Source organism: Triturus cristatus, chromosome 8 (genome assembly GCF_964204655.1).
Source record: "Triturus cristatus chromosome 8, aTriCri1.1, whole genome shotgun sequence".
NCBI lineage: Eukaryota > Metazoa > Chordata > Amphibia > Caudata > Salamandridae > Triturus > Triturus cristatus.
Genome location: NC_140591.1, coordinates 204,766,063 through 204,785,329, shown reverse-complemented (window position 1 = coordinate 204,785,329; position 19,267 = coordinate 204,766,063). Strand labels below are relative to the sequence as shown.

The window sequence follows — 19,267 nt, the reverse complement described above, 5'->3', positions numbered from 1 at the left end:
AGGAAGTATTACTCAGCAATCCCATGCTAAAAAGGTCACATAGAATATGTAAAGGCAGTCCACATCAGAGCAGGTTTTGGTCATAATTCATGAATGGAACTTTACTGAAGTGGGCATGTCGGCATCGAGTTTATATCCCTGAACATTAAAAAAGATCTCTTTGGCTACTCAGATGATTTTCGCACCACCTCCATGACCTCATTGCCAAGCTCTGGGCTTCAAAGTCTATTTTGGAACTAGTCTGGCAGCGTATATATGTAGAATATTGTGTGTTGAGGCAAAAATAAAATTTGGACACCCAATTTACTTGCAATTGGGTAGACATCTTTTACCATGCAGGGGGATATTCCTGTCCTAACAAGGCCCTCTACACTTTCCTGAAGGAAAGGAGTGTTGGGTGAGATATTAGATTCAGGTTTAGTAGAGTCAGCCAAAATGTATTAACTCCTCTTTTTGTGGGTTCAGTGGCAGGTTGCACATGTAGATCTAAGTTGACTGAGCATAAGTTTCTGTTTGGCAGAGTAGTGAACACGTATACCAGGGGGATGGAGGGGGCAGTACCTGCTAGGCAAGTGTGTGCAATGACCAGGATTTTCACTTTTTTCCTCTTTTGATGAGCGTTCCAATGAAAGACGAGGCTTTCTTGTGTTCTGATAGCAAATACAGATACTTAGTCTTGACTCTACATAATAAAATTAGGAGTTTGAGAGGTCACCATAATAACTTGCAATAATATCTTAAATAGATAACAGCTTCACAAACTGTAATCATTCTTTCTTGCTTACTTCACTTCCATGGTTGGCTGGTAGGTAATTGAAAGGTTACACATGACCACAAGTGGACATAGCAGTTGTTTGGCAACTTGCACTTTTGGATATACTCAATTGGTCATCATACCATATGCAACCCATAAATGGTCCAGAGTAGAAGAAACCTGCAGGGATAATTGGAGCACATCTTAGTTAGATAAGTAAGGTTCTGGTTAGAGTTTTTATTTTTTTATTGTAAAGGGTTAAAGAGATTGTCCTGTATTTGTTTTGTGAACTGAATACACACTGAAGGTAATGAAACAGATGTTGATATTGAAAATTCTATCATTGCAAAGCAGGTACAAAAGCGGAATCGCCACCCTGGCTGACCTTGCCTGGGGTTTGTATCATTCTCTGCCTGGTTCCCCTATTTCTTGTGGGAGGTTCCTGGAAAAGAGATGGAAGGAGGAAGCCATAAGTAAGTAAATCCCATTCCAGGTGTACAGAGCAAGACGACAGTTGGTATGAAGCATCAGCAATTTACTTTTCTTCATAGATGATTGCATGATCCGCACGAGTGAAACGCTTTGGGTTAGCAAGGTTTGAGCAAAAGTTAATGCCAGTCCAACCCCCGTTGTCCACATTTTCTGGAACTCAACATAGAATGTTTCTGAAATCTATGTTTATGCATTTTATATCCAATGCATACAAATGTACCAAAAGCTGATATTTGTCTGTTAATATGTTCATATATGCAGATCTGCACATAATAAATTAATTACTACAATTTATATACTGGATATACCACCATAGTTCAGTACATCTAAAGGAAGATAGCTTGCTTATATCTCGGAAAGTATTTATTTCTTTGGGGATGAAAATTGAGGCAGTATTGTTCAGCTATTTCAATGTTTCTTTTGAAAAATATAGTATATTGACTAATTCTGTACCCTTAACCATAGTTGATGTAATGGAAGTGTGAATGTTATCAATGGGAATGTGCACAGTGGGAAATTTTTTAAGGTGTTTAGTGTCTTTGTTTGTAAAATATTATAGACTTTGTTTAGGTTAGTAGGCAGTTAGTAGAGAGGTGATAGTTCACAGAATGCCCTGTGAACTCTCACCCCTCAATGTGGAAACTTGTTGCAGGGCCAAATCCTTGTAGCTGTCTACTTGCCATGGTCTGTGCCAGCCCATCTTTTCACAAGACTACAGCAAAAGAGGTGTAGGTACGTAAACATTTAGGAGTTTTGTTTTCATTTAATATATCTTTTATAACGCTGGAAAGTAGTGAATCCGTTACAACAGTTTTATAAACAAATTGTATTGGCAGTGATGCTGTTGAATCTTGTAGTTTAGCATCACAAACATTACAATTTAGGGAAAAAACTGTGAATTAACTTTATTTGTATTTTGCCAGACATTTCTGGGACTTTGACATTTGCAAATATTCTTTAAATTTGTTTTACAAATTCCAACTCTCTACACCATATCCTTTTGCTAGACATTTCTGTGACTTGTTCTTACACAAAGTAGGAAAAACACATTCTACTATCTGTCATAATATTAGTTTCAGGTGAATAATATTACTTTTGTATTAAATGTGTGTTTACATTTGAGTAATTTCAAAATACCTAAACTGCAGTACGCACTTGTTGGCAGGGGCGTTAAGAGCAGAGGCTGTATTGTAGCACATACTGTTGCAATCAACTAGAGTTTTTTCATAGTGAAGTAATTGTTGTTTTTCGAACTCCACCTTGAGGTTAAAAGTAGCATTGGGTTTTGCTTGCCTTTCTCTTTCTGAACAGGATCAGTTCCTAAGAGCTGCCCCAGTGACAGGAGGCATGGGAGCTCATCTAATGAGAAGAATGGGCTGGAAGGAAGGAGAGGGTCTAGGCAGAAACAAAGAGGGAACTGTGGAGCCCATCTTGGTTGATTTTAAGACTGATCGAAAAGGTGCGTAGCTATCAATTCTAGGTGAGCTGTTCTCAAACGGACAGTTGTTGGGGGCATTTATTGTCATTTTAATAATAAAGAAAACCTTTCTGCCCGTCTATAAATGAAACAATGGTTGAAAAATAAATGTACAACTCCACTTTATAAATAATCTCTAGGAAATCAGACTCTGTTATTCTTTTGCTTTTGGAACCTGGCTCATGCTTATTTATTGTATATTGCTTGACTTTGAAAATGTTTCTTTAGAAAGGTCACTTGACAATGAAGAGTTTTTTTTTATTGTGGGTTTATAATACAAAGCCGTCGACTAGACTTACACACCTGATAGATAACAATAGTAAAAATAATAACTTAAGATTGATACACTAAATAAATCTAGAGCATTGGAGATTAACATGTTCTATTTTGTTGTTCATTCGCTTATTTCTATCTAATAATGTACTCTCTCTCAAAGTGATTTTACTGCCATCATAATCAGGCCCTTTATCTCAAATCAATACAATTTAGCTAGAGTATTTGTTTACACCAGAGGCACTTCATTTAGGGTGAATACCATCTTTGGTGGACCCTTTAAAGCCTTCCACCAGCTTATCCCATGCCTATACAATAAAATAATTCTGCAGCCAGGCTCATTCCTCCCTGTGCATCAAACTACTTTCTGACTAAAACCACACGAGCACGGCTCTGGTCCTGGCATTATTAGTCAGGAACATAGGAGTTTTCCAAGGTGGCGTGGTAGTTATAGGTTGAGGAAGTTATTAACGGGCCTGTCAAGTTCGGGGCGGGAGAATAATCACAGCAACATCACATGGGGGAAATTCGTCAGCATTCAGCCTATTGTGGTTGTCAGTGAAATCACCCAGTAGTAATTGAGAGATGGACATATGAAGTAAATCTGCGCTTAAAGACCAGCATCAAGGGCAGTACATGATTTAATCTTAACACCCAGGTAATCACTTTAAAAGTTAAATATTGCTGCCCAATATTCTTCCAGTTTGACACTGCAGTTCATGTGAAGCCAATCTCCTACATAATCAATGAAACATAACAGAGTGGAATATTGTCAGTAGCCTTATGTAAAGAATTTTGAGTATAATATGAACCTATTTATTGTAGATTTCCAGGTTCCTCTGATCTCCAATCTGTAGTTGAATTTCCATATGTAGGACCACACATGCATATTTCTTATACCTGTCTCGCTTTCTCATTTAAAAAACAAATGATAAGGATTGCAGGTAAACTGATATAAAAAGGGTATGCCACTGGCCCATGTCCATGAATAAATGTCCTGAATAGAGCAATTTATTGGCCAGCTCGCCAAACTGAAGGTCTGCCCACCTCATTTAGAGTCAGGCAGATGTTCAGTATATCGACAGTGGAGACTACTTAATCTGCGCCTCTGAGTTACACCTCCAACAACCCGAAGGAGTAAGAGCCGTCTGAGGTTTTGCCATTTATCTGCTCACCCTATTTAGAGTGGGCAAACAAATGGCATAATGTCCCTGCCCTTCACCACCAGCTAAAACCTGGTGTTAAGGGGAAGTGAAAACTGCAACATTACACCCACACCATAGGAGAAACTTCCCATGACAAAGGGGGTCATTTGTTTTTCTTTTGAAAAAGAAAATCCCGCTTTGGGAAGTTGAGCAAGTTGACTACTCCTTCACTGTTGCACTTTGTCTGTTGACGTAGTGTCCACTATGTGATCAGGCCCAGTTCTTACATGGGGGAAAGTCCAACAATTCTAGAGAGTGACCATGGGGTTGTCTGCGATCTAGTCTGGGTTTCCCTAGGTCCTGTGTGGACAAGTGTTTCCCTCAGATTACGGTTGTTTTTGAAGGTGAAAAATGTCTTGGCAAGGTTTATTTGTCCAGTGTTAAGGACGGGACATTTCTTCTCAATCTCCTTCTTGATGATGTTTCAAAAACCTGAAAATGTATTCACATAGACCAGTCTGTCAGACGTTGCTCTGTTGTGTGTTTCTAGGAGAGCCTTTTCTATTATTATTCCATGCTCTCTTCCTTGCTTGGTTTTTAAAAAAAAAAAGTATAGGAGCATAGGATCTCTGAAAGTTGAGTATTCAGTGTTTTAGCACGTGCTTTAAATGTTTTGAGAGCTGAACAATTTTTCCTGAGGCATAGGAAACAGTCTACCAGATGTGCGTGTTTTGAGTGCCCTGTGGTGAAAGCTGTCAATAAGCAAAAGAAAGTTGTGGTCTGTGGGCTTCATGTGTACTTCAGTAGTCAGTCATCCTCTATCACGATAGATCAGGTGGTCAAGAAATGGAAGCCGTTCTTTGCTGTATTGACATGTAAATTTTAGGTGTCTATTACATGGATTGAGCCAATGGATAAAAGGTGTGATGATAATATTGCCACTGTCCCATATGATCAAATTTAATTGATGTGGCATTTCTAAAGCTTTATATGTGGGGAGTGTGGGTTGGAGGCAGAATAAGTATGTGATTGACTTCAAATTGATACATGTAAAGATTGGCCATGCGCATAGCAAACTTACTGCCCATGGAAGTCCTGGTGGTTTGGGGAAAGAATTGCTCTTCATACTGAAAGTTATGCAGTTTATTATGAAATTGGTGGGTGTCAGGCAGTTGTGTGTAGCGGAATTAAGCAGGGTTTGTAGGGTACACTGGGTCTTATCCGGAGGAATGCAGGTGTATAGTGATTCTACGTCATGACCTATTAGACAATGTTTTCCTATATCAAATTGAATTGTATCCAGGAGATTAAGAATATCTTTTGTATCGTTCAGGTAAAATGGCACATTGGAGACAAATGGTCTCATAAAACAATCTGTAAATTGTGAGAGTGGTTCTAGAATTTAACCAATTCTTGATCCGATTGGTCTCCCTGATGGTGGACTCTGTGGTTTATGAGTCTTGGTGCACATCTAGAAGTACTACGGTCTACAATTGGGAGTTTGAAGAAATTCAGCCTCATGCCGCTTGATCCAGTGACGGTCCTTGACTTCTCTCTGTAGTATTATAGGGGGGCCCATTTGGATCTTTATATAATAGAAAATGACATTTAGTTGTCGCCAGCATTCAATATTGTAGTCTGATGTATGAAATATGAGCATGGCCACTCCTTTATCTGCTGATTTAATGTTAATGTTGGGGTAATTGCCAAAGTTCTTGGCTAGTTACATCTCATTTTGGGACAGGTTGAAAAAGGGACATTTAATGTTGCCCTTGGTTGCTTTGAAGTCTTTTAAAACTGCCTGCTTAAAAGTATGGCCTCTGGGTGGATGTTCTGGGTGAGAGGATTAAAAATTAACTTGTTAAGTTAAACGGTTCTGTAGAAAGCCTACAATAAAATCTCAGATGTATCTCCCTAAAGAAGGCTGAATGTTCAGTGTGGATGGCAAATTCATCCCTCAATGTAGTTTGGATAAAGCCAAGACCTTTATTGAGTAAACAAAGTTTCTGAGCTGAAAGTACACGACCCCTCAAATTAGCAACTAGTTTGTCTCAGTCCTGGTTCTGCAGTTATTTCCCACTCATAGCACAAAATCTCTTAATGATGAGGTAGTAGCACACTGCCTGCCTGTAAATTCTTTCAATTAGTTATTCTGTAATGGAATACAAGTGTCATTGATTTCACCATGTATTCCAACTAACTGCATGTAAAAGGATGTGTTCATTGTTACTGTGGCTGCTACTTCAGCCAAGTGTAGTCCTCGTGATCTTCAGGCCATCCAAGTGACACTTATTCTGGCCAAGTGACTCCCAGTTTAGTACCCAGACTCCCTGGTCTGGCTTAGTGACTGCCACTGGTGGGTAAAGGCCATTTTGTGTTTTCACCTCTCCTGGCCAGTATGACAGGCCTGTTAGAGATCTTCATCAAGGCCACCCATTTATGTAAATTGCAGCATTATGCTCCCCCGCACATCTATTTTCTCTTCATTCCTCCCCCTTTACAGGGATTTATGAAGATTGAGGCATTGTCTATCTTCTTATGGGCTTAAATGATGCACGTGAAGGTTTTTGTCTGTCGTTCACAATAGATTATCCCTTTTTATCCAGAGATCACTAACAAAAAGCGATCGATCCATAGCTGGCACTGATGCATTCTTTACATGCTTACATTTTGCCTTGTACCTCTGGCAAGGCTGACAGAAAATTCACAAAACTAACAAAGGGTGCTCTGCGATGAACATTTGGTGAACCTGTGTCCAGACGTTTATGAATTTGGCCTGACCGCTGTCGGAAAGCCCATGGTCAATTCAAATCTTACTATTTTTGCCCTCCCTCCCCCTTTATTACATTTGAACCGTTTGGGAAGTCTGTACCAAATTTGCCATGTCCATTGTTTCAGTTCTGAGATATGGTTCCACCAAATTCAGCACAAACTGGTTGTGACCGAAAAAAGCTATTAAGGAAGCAACACAAGGACTCCTATGATTGATTGATTGATTGACTCCTATGGCGTGAGGTGTTTACTACACAGGCTTGACTCTTTATTGTGGATGTACTGAGATTACTCATTGCTATCATCAAATTGAGGTAGCACTGGACAGCTCATTTAGTTAAAAATAAACTTTGTTTCACTTATTTCTTAGAATCTTCAAGTAACTATTCAGCTTAATATGAATACCAATGCTGTGGCAGTTTTACAAACATTGCAGTCCTGCCAGATTGAAGCTGCATGATAATATTGATTTAAATTCTATGGTATGGTATTAACATTGTGTATGTCCTGTTTAGGCCTTGTTGCTGAAGGGGAAAAGACACAAAAGAAATCCGCAAATTTGACTGCAATAAAGGATCTTTCAGGTGTGTTTCTTTATTGGACGTTGATTGCATAGTTCATAATAACAATTAAAGGGGAAACAACAATAACAACGCGGATTTTACCGCGCAATACCGTATGCGATGTAACAACGCGTAGCCATTACTACGCATACCATTACATCGCATGCGCTTTTACAACGCATGCAGTGTTATGGCTATCCACGTCGTTGTGAGGAAACTGAGGCTGTTTCCTCCCAACGACATGCACCACCCCTCAGACGACGCTGGAAGCAGGAGAGAGGAACCACGAGGAAAGTGAGGTAAGGGGGATTGCGCTTGGGTGGGGGTTACTGTTGTTGTAGTGTTTTAATGTTTGTGTAGTGTTGTGTAGTGTTTTAGGGTTTAAGATGGTGTCGGGGGGGTCGTGCAGGGTAGTGTTTCAGTGTAGGTCCGGACTGGGGGTAGGGGCAGGGTCGTGATGGGGGTAGTGTTTTAGGTAAGTGTTGTAGTATTTGTGTAGTGTAGTGTCTTAGGGTTTAGGGTAGTGTTGTAGTGTTTGTGTAGTGTAGTGCATTAGGGTGGTGTCGGGGGGGTCGTGCAGGGTAGTGTTTCAGTGTAGGGACCGGACTGGGGGTAGGGGTAGGGTCGTGCTGGGGGTAGTGTTTTAGAGTTTAGGGTAGTGTTATAATGTTTGTGTAGTGTTTTAAGGTTTAGGGTAGTGTTGAAGTGTTTGTGTAGTGTAGTGTTTTAGGGTTTAGGGTAGTGTTGTAGTGTTTGTGTAGTGTAGTGTTTTAGGGTAGTGTTGTAGGGTTTGTGTAGGGTAGTGTTATAGGGTAGTGTCGGGGGGGTCGTGCAGGGTAGTGTAGTGTTATTGTAGGGAGAGGACTGGGGGTCGGGGAGGGTTGTGCAGGGGTAGGGTAGAGTCACTTGCCTTGCAACCTTTAACCACGAGTATAGCTTTACCATGCATGCCTATGCGTTTGTTATGGCATGCGTGGTAAAAGCATAGTCGTGGTAAAATTTTGCGATGTAATGGCATGTCGTTGTCATTGATATCGCGTATTAATACCCGCATTGTAATGGCACGCGTGGTATTGGTATGCGATGTAATGACATACATCCCAATTAAAGTATAGTATAATTATGTGTTTTGTACTTCCACAGGTAAACATCCAGTATCCGCATTGATGGAGCTCTGCAACAAGAAAAAATGGTCTCCTCCTGAGTTCATTTTGGTGCATGACAGTGGACCTGACCATCTCAAAGTGTTTCTCTATAAGGTGAACATGACTTTTTCCTTCAGTGTTCTGTAGTTATTTGTTCATTTTGCCAGAATAATTAGCAGTACTGCATGTCTAAGATGGACCAAAGAACTCAACAAGAGCACATTCCTGGTGACCGCCTGGCCTGTACAAATAATAAGATTGTGGTTCTGGAGAATGACAGTTCACTCACTAACTCAAAGTCAATTAAATTGTACACCGCCTCAAAGTCAATTAAATTGTACACCGCCTCCATTACAAACACACCTATAAGGTAGGACACCAGTGAAGTCGGTTAATATGTGGCGGTAGATGTTTCCTATGCTCTCAAGAAGTTTATTTTGAATCTTTCTTTATTTTACATCTAAACAAGAAAAGGGTCAACCTGTACATAAGACACTGCGATTAGAATGTGTCAGGTATTTTCTTTTAACCGTGTGTATCTAGACTTCCTTGTTAGTACAGCTTATGTAACAGATAGTTGGTTATGTATGCAGCAAAACCATATGACGACCTTTTTATTGGGCTTGTAGACTCTTTAGCATAGTAGTCCATACCAGAACATCGTGGCCTTTGTTTAGTATTGAAATATATTTTGTTTTCCTGCATTGTTCATTAGCATCTGAATGTTGATATTATGAACCACAAATATTCCAACATTAACGCTGCTGACTGCGAATTACCAGTAATTTTATAATACATGGGAGCATGCAATCTCTGTATGAAAATCTGTCTCTAATTTCCTTATTACATGTGGCTTGTCACATTTGTACTCACCTGCACTAAAGAAATGGCACAGCTGCTCAGTTGTAATAAGTTATTTGAGTTGTGTTCTGATGTTATAATGTATGCTGCTAGAGCCAGCAGCCAGGAATAAAGGCAGGACACAGAACAAAATTATAGATGAAGTTTAGACAGTGAAAATATGTTTATTTTTCCATGGTTTAGGTAATTATAGGAAAGAGAGAATCTCTATGCAAGTTTCGATTCTGAGCTACAGTGTTTAATGAAACTGTTTCTATTATCTTTTTGCAACAAATATCTAATTGCTTTTTGGTGTGTTAGATTGTGCTACAGATTATGCACGTCTGCAAATATTTTACCTCTTTCGGAGTTAAGCAGTTTGTGGGAAGGGTGATGGTGAAACCATGTATTATATCTAGTAAAGTACCCCCGTCATACATTTTATTGATATTGCTAGTCACCCCGGAGCCTCATGACTTTAGGAACGAGCTTCATCTTTGAACTTGTTCCTCCATATGGGCCCAGAACTCCTCTGTGACTTGCATATCCATATATTGTGCGGCAGGGGGTACTTTATCCCATACATAGCATATATTTAGTACACAGTACGACCTAAGAAAAATTAGTCAATGGGAAATAGAGATTACATATAAGTGTATAACTAAAGATCATAGGATTAAAATATCATCTGAAATAGGGAGTATGGTTTTCATTTAGAGTTTTACATTTCACTGCTGTGCATTTTTGCAGTGCTGTTTCCCCTAGGGAAACGTCTATAAAGCCATAGATTTTACATGCACTTCGAATAATCTAGGTTTGCTATTTGATATGGGTGATCATTTTGTACAGACACAAATGATGCTGCCATGACTAACAGCTGGATTCTATATCTGCTCTTCTACATGGTAGATGCTTTCCTAACCATCCAGAATCTCTCAAAGCCTATTCAGCTGCCTGTACCCAAATCCACTTGAAGGACTTGGACAGAATTGTGACCAGTGTGTGAATCCCCACCCCTAATAACCCATTACAGAATATGTGCTAAAAGTGAAAACACAAATTAAATTTGTACAATAAAACTTAAATTTGGTGCAATGCAAAGATTAGAAAACATATTGATACTGAACAAATCAGCTCGTAGTTTTTGAGGAGCATAAATCTAATCTCTGACTGGGGAGGTTTCAAAATACACAAAGTGCTTAAAGAGTAAGTGCCAGGGCCCACATATCTCCAAGAAGCCCATTGGTGCTGCTGCTGAATGTCGGGTTGCCAAATACCAACACAGTCCAATCTTTATTTCACCTCATACCTCTTTTGTCCATTAATATACTCTGTTTTTCCTTCTTTCTCTTTCTCCTGCTTCCCCCCTTTGCTTCGTTCCTCTCCTTTGTTCTGGGGTAAAGTTTGATTAAAAATAAGTCCCACTCCCCCAAAAAAGAGTGCCAGTGACTCCTACTTGCAACCACGGCTTCAATTAAGCCCTGCATGTATAAAAAGACAAATCCAGTTTACACAGTGCATTTTCTATACAGTAGTAAGTCACAAACTCCTGTGACTTACTTTCATCACTTTGCCTAGCTTCTGAAATCCTAACCTGAATCTTTAATGACCTTGCCAACAAGAACGGTATATCATTCCTATGCAAGACAATACAAAATGTGATACTTGTCCAGGACAAATCATCAGACATAGCAAGGAATAAAATCTGTGGAAGATTGAGAGAAAGACATTACATTTTCTTCACACAAGAGGACCTATATATGGGAAGCCTAAACCTAAATTCACGCACATCAGTAAAAAAAAAAAAGGCTTGCTACCACTCACTGGGAAAACCTATATCTTTTCTTGTTAGCACTGCCCCTTTCTTGTATAAGTATTGCAATATTGCCCTTAGATAGGGTCAGCTGTTTCACCAGCCTCATGTAATCACAGCAATTCATTAAAAGACATACATATAAACATACATAAAGAAGCTTTGGGTCACCTATTGGTCTAATCAACTGTCACTTTTTGTTTCCTCCCACCACAGCATCAATCATGGGGCAATGGGTCAGCGGAAATCAGCTCTTTGTGTGCTGTGAGTGAAGGCATTTTGCCTGATCACCTGCAAATCTCTCCAAAAAGCAGCACACTTCAATATGAGGGCTGATGGGATAACCGTTTACTTGGCCAGTGCTTCATTCTTTCTATTTGTTGTCCTTTTTAGGTCGAAGCCTACCAGACAGTGTAGTTCTCTGGTTTGCTTATGACTTCTTGGGGACATTCTGAAAGCTTTCTCTTACATGGCTTACATTGGCTTTGTGTTTTGCAACTCACATTTGCTTGCTTTCCATTTGTTGACTTTATTTGTTTTAGGCTATCCAGCTTGAGTTTGTCAAAATAAATCAGTACACTAGATGATACATGTCTACACATCGTTTCTGTGCAGTATACTTTTATCAGTAAAACTATGTCTGTTCAAATGTAATGGTCATTTAATTTGAAAATGTGCTGTCTGTAATGGCAGTGTGATACAGCACCATGCATACTCCACACTACTCTCTCCATACCTCATTCTACAGCACTCTTTGCCATCCACGGTACAACACTTCACTACATTCTACAACACTTCTCTCTACGCCACTGCACGACACTCTACACAACTCCCTCTGTACCACTTTACTATGAAACACTACTCCAATCTACTTCACCACTGTACGCCACTCCACACCACTCCCCTCTTTGACACTCCACAACACTATACTCCACTTTATTCAACTCTCATTATGCCACGCCAAGCCACTCTATGCCACGTGACTCTACAACACTTTACGCCACTCCACAGCCCTCAATGCCACTCTACCCCACTCTATGCCACGACACTCTACAACACTCTACTCCACTCCACACCACTCTATGAATCTATACTCTGCGCCACTCCACTCTATTACACTCTATGCCACTACAGTCTGACACTCTGTGCCACTCAACGACACTCTACGACACTGTATGCCCCTCAACTCGGACACTCTACTCTATGACACATAATGGCAATCTATTCTACACCACTGCACTCCATTAATGCCACTCTCCTCTACGCCACTAACTTTTAACCATGCTGAACAGCAGCCACGCTGGTGTACAACATCGCTAAAACACATTGGCAAAGCCAATAGCTCTTTCATAGGCAAGACCTATTGGCTTTGCCAATGCTTGTTATGTTTTTTAGTCATACTTTTGTATCTAAACTAACTTTTCTTTGCACTGGTAAGAATCATATTTTCCTTTGATGTTCATTAAAACTAAAAAAGGGTTTCTGTACCTGTTCTAAGTAAACCTCCTGTCATGAAACACTCGTAGGGTTTTGGTTAACTTATTTTTTAAATACATTTTTTTATTACTAGCAAATGACCACCGCTGTTAGGTGGCAGCATGTTTTTTTAAATTTATTTTAGTGGCTCATGCTTGCAATAAAAAATGAAGAATTGCACTAGCTTGCCAAGATCAGACCTGTTGGCTATGCCAATGCTTGTTTATTCACAATGTTTTTATTACAAGAGGTTGGTAGACGGCTAAAGCTGTCTGTAGGCCAGAACTAAAATACAAATCCTCAGAGTGATAGACACATGATTCTTAGAAACATGATTCTTAGAATTTACTAGTAAGTGTTTGATAAGAGGTTCTTCCTCAGCCCACGAGACAAGAAGCGCACTGGTCTGGATTACTACCTATAGTAAGGCCACAGAAAACAATGGGAAATAAACACAGGATGTGCCCAAGTATTAATTCACAGTCTCCTACTGATAATTCCATAGAATGGCCATGATGTGTCTCAAGAATTGTGCTCTTCTGTTTTTGTTGCTTGATCTGAAGTGGGACTTAAAGCACAAATAATACATGAACATGAATTACTACCTATGATAAAAGCAATTGCTACCTCAAATAAACATGCTTGGCTGCAAATTCGAAATATTGTTTGAGATGCTCAAAAATGCATAGGGAATAAGAATCAGTGAGGAAAGTCCAACAGATCTGTCCTTGGCAAATATGCAGAGTTTATTTCCAAACATTTGTGATAGACATTACAATTGTAAAGTTGATAAAAAAGGCTACCATCTAAAAGTATTGTGCATATGTTTGCAACGGAATCAGAAAACAGTAATCCATCATAAAAATAAATAAAAAACGTGAAATGATAACAGAGATTGGTCCATCGGCTCTGGCATTGAAATTGACTTCTTTTTAGATGGAGTTGTACTTGTGTAAAAGCCAAATGCTATCACTCACAGTATTATATATTTTTGTAACACATGAAGCTGGCGAAACTAGGCCAGACCTAAAAAAAATACTACCTTAAAACCTTACCTGTATTCAGCAGCCACCTACAAATGCATTATATGAGGCATTGTATCATTTTGGAGGCAGGGGTAAGTGTACTGCATAATATCAGCCAATGGCTTTGCTTAAGGCAGCTGTTCAAATAAAATCTCTCTCTCTCTCTCTCTCTCTCTCTCTCTCTCTCTCTCTCTCTCTCTCTCTCTCTCTCTATATATATATATATATATATATATATATATATATATATACATATTTATTACCTACTGGCGGAAATATATATTACCTACTGGCGGTCGCATTTTTTCATTTCCCAATAACTTTGGCGCCGGTTGACGAATCTTCGCGAAATTTTCAAAACTAGTGGGGCGCTCCGGAGAGCTCCTGTCTTGAAAGTTTTGGGGTGATCAATCAAGCGGGGGCCGAGAAAAAAGGGGGTCCCAACACGCGTTTTCCCCATGTTCATTTCCATCGGAAACTATAGACAAAGCTACAGCCCGAACTGCTAAATGGAATTACACCAAATGAGGTCCTCTTGTGTCCTGAGGACCTCAGGACACAAGAGGACTTCATCATCCGAGCAGCAGTGCGCCAGAAGCTGCGTTTGCAGCGTGGTGTAAAAAGGTGCGTGGCCTAGGAACACCTCTCTGCAACGCAGCTCTGTGTTGCTTACTGGAGGTACGTTGTGGGCTACTTGGCCAACAGGGACCTTCAGGATTCAAGGGGACGTAATAGGGATGTTATAGTTAGAAATTAGCATTTATAAAACCTTAGAAATTCACTGAAAAAACCATAGGATTGAGGTACATTATAATTAGAAAATTTCGTTTAAAAACCCATTGAAATTCACTGAAAAAAACAGAGGTTTCAGGGAGGTTATAGTTAAAAATTAGCATTTAAAAAACTATTGAAATTCACTGAAAAAACATAGGTTTCAGGCACGTTATAGTTAGAAATTAGCATTTAAAAAAGCTTAGAAATCCACTGAAAAAAACATAGGTTTCAGGGACGTGAGAGTTTAAAAAACAAAACAATTATTGAAAAAGTTATCTGAACCCAGCTGTTTGCCTACAACCCGGAGGCTGGCAGCATGTAGTACGTAAATACCCTGTCAACAGGACACAGCTTTTATGGCTACAACCCCACGGGCCGGCAGCGATTCAGAGTATTGAAAGGACGTCATCCCCATTGACCATTGGCAATACTTTTACAGATTACGACGTAAATATGTGCTGATTAATCATAACAAAACAACAACCCCTCCCCCCTCCCCCTATCCCACCTGCCTCGCCCAAGTTTCTGTATTGTCGCCCTGTGTGACGTGTGATTCGTGTGACTGCCATGTCCTCCTCTCTATGACCCTTGTCACCGATTTCTCTTTTCTCTACGTCCCCACACTCGAAATTCTAGCCCTAATGATTCAACACCAATTCCAAGTATACATCATGACTTGCAATTCTTCCCCGCTTAGTTTCGTAGAAGGTCTGACCCCCCTGCACCTAGCCATGCAACAAATGGTTTCCAGATATCAACAGGCCTGGATCTACTTGGCATTAGCTCCTAGTAGTTGGAAAGCTGGTATTTACAGTATATTACCGTATTAACCCATGCGGCTATGGTAGGAGGCTGCTGCTTCTTCCAGTGGATTGCCACCTGCCTCTTCGCCAGCAGCAGCAGCATGGCCGTAAGCCTCCGAGAGCTTCTCGGGACTTCTGATACAAAGCCCAGAAGTGCCGTCAGTGGGGTGGCCCGAACCTGGTTATTTGTAATTTGTCTGATATGCACTATAACGTCCTCCCAGAAGCTAATTATCGGACCGCACTCCCAAGCCAAGTGTGAGGACGTGGCACCTGGGGCCCCACATCTCCAACATCTTGCGTCTGGGTGAATGCCCATGCGATGCAATTGAGAGGGCGTGCGATATAGCCTGTGTAGAAAATTAAAGTGGATTAACTGCAGTCGGTAATTGGGGGACAGTTCCTCCAACTGTGAGCAGCAGTATTGCCATTGCTTATCTGTGATAACATGGTTTAAGTCATTCTCCCACTCCGCCCTGGACGTACACTCGACAACAGGTGATTCTTTTTGCGTTATAGAATAAATGCGCGTGATCAGTTTACGGGAGATGGATTTGCTAAGACACTTTCGAGCGCGGGTAATGCAGGAGGTGCCTGCGGGAAAGACTCATATCTAGCACGGCATGCGGCTCTAAGTTGATAATACAGAAGCGTGTCCGATGCCGTGGGTGTGCGTGAATCACACATCTGTTATAATGTTGGGAACATGTTATTCGGGAACAAATCACCTCCCTTTTCCATGCATGCGCCTTAGCGTGTGCTGCGATGGCTTTGTCCGTTAAAGGAGTGAGTAATGGGTTACCTCCCAATGGCATGGATGGAGCATATAATTCCCCGAGATGGGCCCTTTTTGCAATCCCTCTCCAAGCCCACCTCATGGTTTCCACCGTGTCTATTTCCAAGTGGGGTCTCTTGTAGGGCTGATATATTGCCGTGTTCAGCGGAATGGGAGCCACTCTGTCAATTTCGATCGCCACATGAGGTTGAAAAGGCGTTGGGTGTTGCCAAAAATGTAAATATTGCGTCTGAGCGCTATAGGCATACAGCTCAAAGTCAGGAGCCCCTAATCCACCCTGGGTAAATGGTAGTGTCAACAGCTTCCAGGAAGCTCTGGGCTGTTTTTTCGCCCACACCAAATCCAGAATGTGGGATCTTAGTTTCCTAAAGAAATGTGTATTTAGCGGCATTGGTATGTTTACAAATAGGTATAGGAGTTTCGGCAAAATCACCATTTTAACAATGGCAATTCGACCCATCAATGACAGCGGCAACTGTCTCCATTTCTTTATTTTGCATTCTATCCAGTCCGTTACTGTGCCGTAGTTGGACAGCCAGATTTCATGCAGCGATCTGCTCACCCGTATCCCTAGATATTTGACTTCTCCAACTGCCCACTGTATGGGGAATTCCGTGTCGACCAGAGTGGTTTCATCAGTTAGTGGAAATATCACGGATTTAGACCAGTTTACCTGAATGCCTGTAAGCCCACCATACCGAACTATCTCTCGCATCACTGCTGCGAAGTTATCTTTAGGATTTGTTAGGTATATTATCATATCATCCGTGTACATTCAGATTAACACCCCTCTAGAGGAAAACACTATGCTCCTATGAGTATGGTGTTGGCGAAGACGGGCCGCCAATGGCTCCGTTGCGATGGCGAACAACAGTGGCGACAGCGGACAACCCTGTCTTGTACCTCTTGTTATGGCAAAAGATTCCGACATGTGCCAGTTTATCCTGACCAGTGCCACTGGACCCGAGTAAAGCATCTGAATCTGTTTAAGGAATAAGGGGCTAAACCCCATACGGGCCAGCAAAACAAAGAGGAACCTCCACTCCAAAGAATCAAACGCCTTTGTGGCATCTAACAGTGCCGCAATCGCCTGCACATGGGGCGCCAAATAGTGCAATATGCCAAACAGCGTTCTCAGGTTATGGGCAGTTGAGCGACCAGGTATAAAACCGGACTGATCCGGTAGTGCTATCTGCGGCAGCATTGGTTGCAGTCTGTTAGCAATTAGTTTTGCATAAATCTTAGTATCTAGATTTATTAAAGAAAGTGGACGGTACGAATCAGGCGCCGCAGGGTCCTTCTCGGGTTTCAGCAGAACAACTATAGCGGCCTCTCGTAATGTGGGAGGAAGGATACCTGTCTTCACTGCCCCTAAGTATACCTGCAGCAGTCGTGGGGCCAGCAAGTCAGAGTATTCCTTGTAAAGGGCTGCAGTAAGTCCGACCGCCCCCGGAGCCTTCCCCGCCGGCATGCTGCTTATTACCTGTCTAATGTCTTCCACCGTAATGGGCAGCTCCATATATTGTCTAGTTCTGTCATTAAACCATGCCAGAGCCATAGTGTCCAAATAGTCCACTATGTCGGACTGCGAAGGATTAGTTTTGGAAGTGTATAGTGTTTCATAATACCGGGACATTGTGTTCAAGATTTCTGGCGGTGATCTAACCAGCTCTCCGCTCTCTGTATTTCAGTTATATAGTCCGCCCCCCTAGGTGGTCTGAGCAGTCCCGCTAGCGTACGCCCGGCCCTGTCCCCCTCTCCATATCGGCGTGCCTGAGCATGTTTGTGTGAGTAGACCGTCTCCCTCTCCGCTTCTGCTTGGAATTCTGACAGTTTAGATCTGATCTGTGCCGCAATGGCAGGGGATGGGGAATGCGCCCATGCACGTTCCAGCGCTCCAATCTCACATTCTAGCCTCTGCAATGTGGTTCGTATATCTCGGAGGACTCCCGCCTTAAGTGCTATACATTCACCTCGTATCACAGCTTTAAATGCTTCCCACAACATACCTGGGGATTCCACTGAGCCTTCATTAAGTGTGAAATAACTTTCTATTTTTCCCCGTAGTTCTTCCCTGAAGAATTTATCCAGTAGTGCCCCTGAAGGGAACCTCCAGCTGAATGGAGTTATATACGGACCTGGGACTTGAAGTGTCAGCTGTGCAGGTGCATGATCCGACAGTGTGCGTGGGTGGTGATCGGCCGCGATGACCCAAGTGTGCACGTCTTTAGATATTAACCAAAAGTCTAAACGCGACCAGGCGTTGCGGTGGTGTGTCGCACAGCTGCCCTCCCCAAGTGTGGGGTGTAGCGCTCTCCATGAATCCATTAAACGCAGGTCCGACACAATATCCTGCAACACTGTGGCCGCCCTCGGGTGATGCTCCCGGGATGCCCCTTGCCTGTCCGCTACATCTGAAACGACAACATTGAAATCCCCACCCCAGATAACCGCGGCACTGCTCCAGGACTGGATCATTTGTCTAATATGTTGAAAAAAGTCAAGTGCATCCGAGTTTGGGCCATATGTGTTGATTAACAGCGTGGGCGTATTGTACAGTGTGCAATGTAATAGGATATACCGTCCCCCTCTGTCTATCAATTTGTGATGTGTGCGCCATTGCAGCCCTTTACGAATTAAGATAGCCACTCCACGAGAGTAGTTGGAGTATCCCCCTTCTACCACCTCTCCCCATCTATTATTCCGGAGCATGCCTGACGTGCCTCCCGTTATGTGTGTTTCTTGCAATAAACATATATCCACTCCATGTCTAGAGAGGTATGAATGGACCAGTCTCGACTTTCGGCGATCATGTAGGCCTCGAACATTCCATGTGAGACATTTTAGTTGCGACATAGTAGGAACAAAAACTCAGTGTGTTTGTACTCTGTAGGTGTCGCGCGACCCCCTAAACCCACAGTGAACGGTATCCTAGGCCGTTGACTGGCCACAGCAGTAACATCCCAATGGTCAATTGCGGGCATAGACACACACTTCAACCGGCATAGACACACACTTCAACCTCCATCGAACATTGGGCGTACATCCAAAAGTTGGCAGGTACCTAGAAAATAAATGTCTGCCCCCCCAGACCCTCCCACACCAACCCCCCAAACAGG

General features: G+C 41.8%; 1 protein-coding gene across 4 annotated transcripts in view; it reads left to right on the top strand.

Annotated features, from left to right (window-relative positions):
• The window catches only part of SON (SON DNA and RNA binding protein), a 722,851-nt gene that overhangs the window by 693,530 nt on the left and 10,054 nt on the right, over positions 1-19,267 (top strand). For 2 of the 4 annotated variants that reach the window (XM_085621364.1, XM_085621369.1), the window contains 3 exons: positions 2,558-2,705; positions 7,429-7,497; positions 8,620-8,735. In XM_085621364.1, the coding sequence (XP_085477490.1) occupies positions 2,558-2,705; positions 7,429-7,497; positions 8,620-8,735 (333 nt within the window). Of the gene's footprint in view, positions 1-1,105; positions 2,706-7,428; positions 7,498-8,619; positions 8,736-19,267 lie in introns of those variants that run through there. The other 2 variants (XR_014967657.1, XM_085621365.1) reach the window with 2 other exon arrangements.